A 9,850-nucleotide genomic window follows, 5' to 3' on the forward strand; every position below is an offset into this window, starting at 1 on the left:
GCGACCCTTGAGCCGCTGACGAACGTCCTGTTGGTGCGCAGCCTGCGCGCATCCGCTGCTTTACACGCGTCACCGGAGCAGCCGACCACCGGCACAGGCCCATCCTCATGATTTACAGATCTACTGTCGGGCTGCGGGAAGTCCAAGTTATTCCTCCCTACTATCTCAGCATCCTTCCCAGCAGCGGGGGGAAAAAAAAGGAGAAGCTAAACAAGCAAAAGTTTTCCTCAGACTCGCGAAAAAGAGGAGTCGACATGGATGAAAAGGAGCTGCGCGTGTGACGAAACCTAAAACACGGACAAAAACTTTGCTCACACGGTAAAAGAATGATAACTTAGCTGAGCACTTTGGGTGGCGTTTTTTTTTTTTTGTATGAGAAAACCTAAACTGGGAAAGTTTGAGGCTGGGCTGGCTATGGCGCGAGAGAGCGAAGACGCCGGGGTGGCCAAAGCTTCAAAAACCAAAAGGCAAAGAAAAAAGAAAACCAAGGAGAACAAAACCAGAACTGTCCACGCAAACATACTATACGACGGCGCCAAGGGGGAGGAAAACCCCAACCGACACTATGCAAACAACAAAATTAAGACGACCAAATACACTGTGCTGTCATTCCTGCCAAAGAACCTTTTCGAGCAGTTTCATAGGTTTGCAAATGTTTACTTCGTTTTCATCGCTCTGCTGAACTTTGTGCCGGTTGTCAACGCTTTTCAGCCAGAACTTGCTCTGGCTCCTGTAGTGTTCATCCTGTCTGTCACTGCCATCAAAGACCTGTGGGAGGACTACAGAAGACACAGGTCGGATAAAGAAATCAATCACATGGACTGTCTGGTCTACAGCAGGTAAGCAGGGCCTCGGGGCAGCTCTCGGCCAGCGGTGCCCAGCTGTTGCTCGCTGTGCTGCTTCGTTTCTCCCTCAGTGGTGATCGTACAAGCTTGTCCTTCTCTAAATGCCTCTCACACACTCTCACATCAGCTGATGAAGGCAGACTAAAAAAAAACAAAAAAAACAATCAGGACACATTTCTTTATTCCTGCCAGACTGCAGACCGGCCTTCATGCAAGAACCCAGCTGTCCCCCTCTCAGTCCTGATTTGATCCACGAGCAGGAAACACGACATTTCAGGCCTCACAGTTCAACTTAGCCAACACATGAGGAATATGTGGCCTCCAGGAGTCCAGATTCTTGCCCACCTGTCTGTCACAGAAATGTGAAACAGTTTTGTTTTTTTTCCTCTGATAGAGCTTCTGCTTCAGCACTGTCACTATCAATTATGAGTCAGCTCCCAACCTGATGACCTGTTTCCGACTGTTTTCCTGCATCTGTGTGAGCAGACTGTATTTTGCTAATGAAAAGCAGCACTGTCGTTCATGTACAGAGCATAATTCACAGCTATCAAAAGGCTCAGTGTTTTAGTGGCTCCACAGTTTTCGCCAAGTCTTGACCCAAGTTCTTCTGTCAAGGTTGGACATAATTGAATTTTCTTTTTCTGTGGCAATATTGTGCAAACTTTGCCTTTTCTCAACCTGGCAAGTATCTGACTCGACTAAATCTACATTTCATTCTTCTCTGGGTTAAGCACTCAAACTACCTGTTGCTTTCTGTTTGTGGAGAACGTCTGTCTGAAGGCATTTCATCTTCGCACAGTGCAGAAGGAACTACAAGAAACTCCAAATCAAACATTGTGATATTTCCCAAATTCTGAAACAGCTACTATTTACTTTTGTGGATTTCTCCTAAGTGCAGATTTTGGATCGTCTCCTCAGACTTACGTAAACATACCCATTGAACTCATTCCTGCTGATAAATGTAGTTTTCTGCAATTTAAATAGTTTGCATTGTATCTGTTTTACAGGCTGCTAACAACATCCGCTGGAAATAATCTGCAGTCCAGGTCACTGAACATCCACTTTAACCACGTTAATTTATCTTGTTGTTGGCTGTGTTGACTGTGTTGGCTGTTACATTCAGTGTTGGCAAGTAATAGTTACATGTAATGGAGTTACGTAATTAAATTACTAACATGTTATTATGTAAGCAGCCAAAGTTACTGAAAAAAAAATGTAATTAGATTACAGTTACTGCTCCAAATGTTGGTAATTACTAAAGTACATCTGGACATGCTCTGTATATTTGGCAGTATAAAATTTTGAGCCTTGTTATTGATTGGTTCTTTTGTTTGAACTCGCACCTGCTTCTTGTTTACCAATCAAATCAACGTATGTTGCTCACATGTTTGGGGAAAAAAAAAGTCTAGTTTAATGTAACACTGTAGATCAATGCCTAGATTCAATGAGAATTAATGTGATTACAGGCAAACGTGTGGAGTCTCCTTTTGTTCTGGCAATAACAGAGATGTCAGCAGACAGGAGTTTCACAGCCACTTCTCAGCCATGTCATCAGATGAGATGAAGAGGTCATTAAAAGGAGTCATTCAGGGTGCAGTGTTAACATCAGCCCTGTTGATAGTTGTGTTATCACTCAAGTTGGAGTCGACCTGAATGTGGACTGGGTTTGAGGTCATGGGAACATGTTTACTGCAGTCAGTTGTTATCTACATACTTGTGATTTGTTTTGGTGGTTGTTTTTTTAAAAATGAAAACATCAAAAGTTTGACATTAATCAGTATTTATTTTTCAATACTTTTCAGCTTTATTGTCCAGTTCAAAACAGTTAGAAAAGTAATTACATTACATTGATGAAGTAATTAAAATACTTACACTACTTATTACATCATTAAAAGGTTGACTATTAATGTGTAACCTACTGCATTTCATAACCTTTCCAACACTGGCTCTGTTCTTCCATAACTGGATAATTAATCCGTGATGGCTGAAGTGTGTGCAGACCTTGTTATTTTGCTGTCATGCTCAAAGAATGGGAGATAAATTTCGCAATCAAGCAGAATCAAAGGATAGACTTGTGACTGGCAGGATTTCTGCCAATGCAGAAATAATTAATTTACATCACACTGATCTTGTTAAACTATTTTTCTTTTTGTTTCATGGAACATCTTAAAGTAGATTTTGAAGGAAACCTTTCAAATGAAACAACATTACAATAATCACATATGTAGAAATACCTAACTCAAAGGGAACAGTCCTGCTGTTTTAACAGTGTTTAGCAAACATCACCAGCATAAGGGAGCTCATGAGTATGTTTAACAGACATAGTATTCATAGGAAACGCTATCTTTTTATGTTCTAGTTATAGTAAGATAACATCAATTAATAAGGTGCGACGTGTGCTTATTAGATTTTCACATATAAAATGAAGATTCCGCTGATCATGAGGATTTTGTCCTGGTTAAGGAACCACATTGCATTCACACATAAAAGAAAGTTGGAGACTTTCTCTTGACATGATGACATTATATCTCAGGGAAAGATCTCGTAATTGTGAGAGAAGGCTAGGCTGAAGTGGTTTATCAATCATCTCTTTACTTGAGAGGACAGCAGGGATGGAGACACTTAATTTCATGGAAATTTGTTGTCTTGGAATGTGAAAAGTGTTAAGTTGTTGTAAACCTTTACAGGAAAGCGGAAGTATAAAGTTGTGATGGATACAGTGCGTCACAGCGTGGGCTGGGACACGAGCCCCGTCTTTAGTCCAGTCGGTACCGTTGGAATAACTGACACATGGGGCCGTCACAATTATTTAATTGACTTAATTATCATCCATATGATTACGATGAACAATTTGCCCTTTTCTGTTCTTTCTTGCCACTATTATTGTGTAAGCCTATTTACAGGTTATTGATACACAAATACTTTATGAAGAAGAAGAGACATTCTTGTCATTGAACACTGGAAACATAGACTGGATATAAAAATGGATATCGCTCCCAGGTCTCCAAAGTGAGGCGGATGCTGAAATGCCATGAAGTGTAATACCACCGAGGGCCACTATTAATGAAATATACTGTAAAACGACTGTCTCTGACAGGTGCCAATAATCCAAACAAAGCAATGTGCGATGGTGACGCTTATTTAATTCCATTAAATAATAGCAGAAGAAGGGGGTGCAATGAGACGACAGCAAATGGTTCTAACCATAACTAAATGGTTCGATTACGAAAAATAATTGTCATCAGTGGTTTTATATAACAATTATCACAGGCCTTCTGATAACTGTCACCGAAATACTTTGATCCTGAAGAAATCTTTAAGAGACCTTATTTTTTTTGCATTTGTTTTGTGAATGGACAGCTAATCTGCCTGCTGATTTTCCGCTCTTCAAAATAAAAGCCACACCCTGTACGCCCTGTCCTAAATATAGCTGTAAGTAATCTGCTTTTTGATTTCTCCATCAATTGATCCTTCATTTTGTTTCATCAGAAAATACTGAAAAATAATCTTCAAAATGTCCCACAGCCAAAATAGATGTCCTCAATTGTTTGCTTGTTTTTTTTTTGTCCCGACAGTCTGAAATCTGGTAGTATTGAAAGAAAATCTTCATATTCACTTATTTGAGAATCTGAAACCATCAAATGTTTGTCATTTTTGCCTGAAAAATTACTTTTTTGATCATTACATTGTCAAACCTGATTAGCGGATCAGTTCAGCTCTAAACTGTGAAGATTATCCAGGAAAATGTGCCTTTTTTTTTTTCAATTTAAGCTGCTACTAAACTGCTTTTAGGCTGCAGCAAACAATTACTTTTTGTTATCGATTAATCTAATCATTATTTTCATGATTGATCATAAAGATGCCCGTTGCAGATTGCTTGGGTGTAAAAATGTCACATCTTGTACTTAACAGATCTTGTTTAACATCTTTGGTCTCTAACTTTGGAGAGTTGATTCAGTGTTCTCAGGATATTGATCCATTGTTCCATCTACCATTTGTTTGTCAACTCTCAACTACAAAGTGTTGGGTAAAATGGCTTTCAATGTCTTGCTGACACCACACACATTTCTCTGTCAAAATTCACAGAAGCAAATGTTTTTCATTGACGTTTGTGGCCTTGTTATTGATAAATAATTGAGTGTTTCTCCTTTCACTTCCGGTCTGGTTTTTAAAGCGTGGAGATATGCATTATTTAGCATATTTGCTACCAGGATTGTAGCACTGGTCAGAAATGACACATGGTTACCATTAGTACAGCGCTATTATCCATACCTAAGTGTTTTTGTACGTTAATGGTTGGGAACTCAGCAATTCTGCAGAATATTGACATCTTGTACCACATTTTTGTGCTTTGATGGACATATTGAGGAAGAAGTGGAGTTGAATGTGTTCCGCTGAGAGGAATTTGGGAGTTGGTTCCACCAGCTTTAGCATCAACAAACAGGCCGTCCTCTTCTGTGCATAATATATTCGCAATCCCGTACAGATTTATAGAAGTTGGGTTGCACTTTCTGTTTTTAGAAGCACCAATTGTTGAAAACAATAGCTCCACATATTTCATGCCACAGCTTTACAGCAGCCGTTTGTCCTCTCATTGTTCTGGCAGAGCGGAGAGACGCTATGTGGAGAAGTACTGGAAAGAGGTGGGGGTCGGAGACTTCATCAGGCTGCGATGCAACGAGATCCTCCCCGCCGACGTCCTGCTGCTGAGCTCCAGCGACCCCGACCGCCTGTGCCACATCGAGACCGCCACGCTGGACGGAGAGACCAACCTCAAGCAGAGGCAGGTCATACGCAGCTTCTTTGACCTGGTGAGACGGACGCTCCTCACTCCTTGTCTACGGCACACTGTTTTGGGTGAAACTTTGATTGTTTACCGTTCAAACGACTGTTTCATTGTGTCACGGTGGTTTCACAGGTCGGGCAGAAACGTAGTCGCTTTTACACCAAAAGTCTCCAGAACTTTTTAGTTTTAGCGAATGTCAGGAACTTTCCAAGGAACTAACGGTTCTTTCAGTCCTTTGTTATCTGCGTTTCCGCTGTGGCAAAAAGCCAAATGAAAATTGGGCAATGTAATCTGCCGAGGTTTCAAAAGCAACGTCTGGTATACTACATACTTTTTTTTGCACACATCTCAACATAATACTAGTTTTTGTGAAACTTTAAGGTAGACCTTCCTTCTCATTGTGGGCCTGGATTTTGTCATTTATCCATCTACCAGAGGATTTCTTCTGGAGCTCCATGTTTTTGTGTCAAAGCACAAGGAACAAAAGGGAAATATACTTGCATGGAGTTGCAGGTTTTAAAAAAAACCTGAAAACATGCAGTGACAACAGTGTGAACTTGACCAGTCAGTGATGTGCAGCAATGTTGCAACAACAACCTCATTTGTCTGTGTTTTGTTCCACTTTTTTTAGGCTAACATAAAAAGCTGTTGTGTATGCGCAGCTAAGATTTTACACCATTTTTTTTTTTTAATTGCACTTGCGGGTTTCGCATTGCTGCATGTGTTTGACCAATCAACATCAAGTGCACTGAAGCCTGAACGAGTCACGGCAATTACTGGAATATATAAATTTATTTCTTTGAGTTGCGTTTGAGATTAGCATAAATCTAGTTGGTCAAACAAAGTACCATTTTTGAAGACTCTACAGGACTGTTCATATACTGAAAGTCTCATTAAAAACAAATGCTTTCCACTAACTGCACCTGAGGTCGATTAAGGGGAAAATGAAGAAACTTGTGTAGACGTAACTTCATATAAACTACACAACGGTCGAACTGTCCCGCAATAAATCCTGTGTTTCTGTTGAACTGTGTAGAGATTAACTTGAGATTGAGACTGTTTTCTATAATGGTGTATAATTGCACGACACTGTATCGTTCAATGTTTCTAATATTTTGTCCTTCTCATCTATATAATTGATGGTCGGCTAAATATTTCACACACCTGCCAGTATAACGCACTAAAGCCTCTACGTGTGAAGTCAATGTTTAATCGTCGTTTCTGTTTTCTGTTTTCTGTTTGCAGGACTGCGACTTTGACCCCTTAAAGTACAACAGCATCATTGAATGTGAAAAGCCCAACAACGACCTGAACAGATTCAGAGGCTACATGTGAGTACTGTTTACCACACGTGACAGCTGCCCACCATGTGGTCGTAACCTCGGAAACAACTGCGTTGAACCGAGGATGCTCACGTTTCTAACTTATTAACTAACATCAAAGGTTTTAGGTTTCATTTTCATTTTCACTGTAAATTAATGCAGCGGCAGTTTGAGTAATGATGAGCTGCAGCCTGGAAATAATGTGAAACTGCGGTTTGTTGACAAGCCAGGAGTTTCTAACTTATAATTATGACTTGAACAGTTTCTCCAAGTCCAGATTAAGATTTGCCTTCTTGGGATGTGGTTGCAGGGTTTTGACCGTGCGCATTTCAAGATGTGTGTTCTTTCCTCAGGACCAGAATGAGCCGAACCGCCGCTCGTTGCTACTCAACTACTGAAGCTGTAGTTCCTGGACCTGAGTGCTTGTTTGCTTGTGTGTACTCTCTCACTCGTTCTGTCTGCGAAGGAAATGTTTAAGGGTGTTCACCCAAGATGTACATAGATAATTATTGGGTTAAATGGATGTATTGAAAGACATGAGAAAGCAAGGAAGTAAGCAGTGTGACAGGATTTCAAACAATGACTCCTTCATTAATAACATTGGAGCTTGTTGGACAAAGTAGACTGTGTGTGATACTAATGACACGTAGTGCTATGCTGGTGGGGCTTTTACTTGCCAGGGAGGGTCTAATGAAATATGCTGTTGAGTTGCATTTATGGGAAATGTAGTGGAGATTTAATGGTCTTCAGTGTTTTACCCACACGACACATAAGAAATCAGGACATGTCAGCTTTTGCTGCTTTGATCTTGACACATTTTCCGGGGCGTCCACTTAAACGTCCCTTAGCATGAGTCACCACAAACACACCTCCAGTTATTCAGTGGAAATTCTGATATTTGTTTAGAGCAGCGTGTTTGTTTTGTTATAATTGTTGGACGTTATGTAAAACTGTCACTTTGCTGTTAATTGCATTACATTTAATGAAATAATTCATACAGTGCAGCAGCCATTTAGAGCCATAATGCATGTTGTATTTGATCTTGGACAGCTGCCGTAGTTTTTGCATGCAGTGTTGTGTGGGGGGGGGGGTCTCAGGTTTCAACCACTTCATTGGAAAACACTTTATGGCAGCTCCTAATAGGATTTGTTTCAAATCGATTTCCCTGAAAAGTCTCCTGGAAGTCCAACTAGAGAGGCTACTTTTTTTTTTTAGATAGTGGGGAACATCGTAGACATCATTGTTATATCCACAGTTATAATTTACTATCTGTGGATATGACAAAAAACAATGGGTATGGATGCCAGTTTGTGGTCGGCATGTTCTCTAACACTTACCTAAGGTGACATTACATCCTGTGGCGTCTGGAAGTATCTTGTTGCTGACTTTCATTTAAAGTCCCTAGAATTGGTCCCCAAATGTGCCTCCCTAGATACCTCTCCCCGGATATCGAAATATATGTTTCTCTTCATTTCAGCTCTCTTAGTTGTGAAATGTCATTTAAGTTCATGAACCAGAAAATTAGACAGAAAACTGTTTTGCTGCGTTGGGAATTTTTTAACATTTTCCAGTTACTTAAGTGTTGTAAGAAAGTCTATGTTCAGACTGCAGCAAGTCGGATATTTTCTTTTATTTTGGCTTCTGTCTGTGAACTGTTGTAGTTGTTGTCTTCTACGGCGTGAAAAACGACACTTTCTGACAGCGGTCTGCTAGCGGTAACATAGTTCGCAAGAAATCCGAACTGAGGATCTGGATTGCAAAAATCGCATTTGATGTGTTTTTATTCTGTTCAGACTTTCAAAAATGAATCTGGATAAGACGTGGATCTGACAAAAATGTGATTTTTGCTAGCAGTTTGAACATAACCAACGTGTCTCAGTTGTAGTTATGTAAAAAAAAAATACAGTCCTTGGAATTGCAAACTCATGTTCGAAAGATTTGAGTTTGTCATTGTGGAATATTTGCTGGAAATATAATATAATATATATATAAATATATATATTATATTATATTATATTATATAATATTTTATATAAATATAAAATATATAAATCCAATTTCAGATGACTTTTTGAAGCCTCCGTCTACACATACCTTTGGTCCACTCTCCTTTTTGAGCGCAAGAAGGGTGCTACCTTGAGGGTTGATATTAATTAATCAAGTGTGATCTTTTATCATTAAAGCCAGGGATCTCAGTTGTGTAAGACCTGAAATTTGGAGTCCAGACAAAACGTCTGATTTGAGTAGTTGTAATGATTTCAGCCTTTTTCTTGGTTGTTGTTCTTGCCATGTAATGTTTTGGATTATTTGTTCAGCATGTGGAATGTAGATCTTAGGAGACATCTGAAATAGGCAGAGTAATAGGGAAGACACTCATTCGTACACTCTCAATGTCGTCAACTAGAGAGAGAGTGTTGAGCAATAATCCAGATTTTTGTTGATACATCTAATTGTTATTATCCGTATTTAATGTTCTCTGGAAATGAACTTATTTGCGGTCTCTGCTTGTTGCCTGGTAACCTCATGCTGACAAGTAGACGACAACCAGATGTAATTGGTTACTTAGTGAACTTTAGAGGTGATGGTGAGTGGATTTTGTAAGCCTGGCGAGCTGTCTCCCCTCGTCTCCAGTCTTTATGCTAAGCTAAGCTAACTGGTTGCCGACTCTAGCTCCATATTTCCTGTGCAGACTGAATGTTATTGGTCTTCTTATTTAACGCTCAGGACACAAGATTAGGTCAAAACCTAGTATTGACTGGACTGCGTATGAAACGCTACATGACTTTTCATTTGAAAGGAGGGCTTTAAATTTGAAATTGCTACAAAAAGTTTAAGCATTCAGCCGATCAATGCTGTGACTTTATCACTTAGTCACTCACGTGGAAGATGTTGGCAAA

General features: G+C 39.8%; 1 protein-coding gene across 1 annotated transcript in view; it reads left to right on the forward strand.

The window, feature by feature from the left end:
- The first annotated feature begins 200 nt into the window (after positions 1 to 200).
- atp10a (ATPase phospholipid transporting 10A) overlaps positions 201 to 9,850 on the forward strand; it is a 42,516-nt gene continuing 32,866 nt past the window's right edge. The window contains exons 1-3 of the mRNA XM_069150831.1: positions 201 to 839; positions 5,452 to 5,656; positions 6,877 to 6,962. Coding sequence (XP_069006932.1) covers positions 373 to 839; positions 5,452 to 5,656; positions 6,877 to 6,962 — 758 coding nt within the window. The 5' untranslated portion in view covers positions 201 to 372. The remainder of the gene's footprint in view (positions 840 to 5,451; positions 5,657 to 6,876; positions 6,963 to 9,850) is intronic.

Source organism: Embiotoca jacksoni, unplaced genomic scaffold, assembly GCF_022577435.1.
Source record: "Embiotoca jacksoni isolate LCO1_2020_lvr unplaced genomic scaffold, fEmbJac1.0.p SCAF_16, whole genome shotgun sequence".
NCBI lineage: Eukaryota > Metazoa > Chordata > Actinopteri > Embiotocidae > Embiotoca > Embiotoca jacksoni.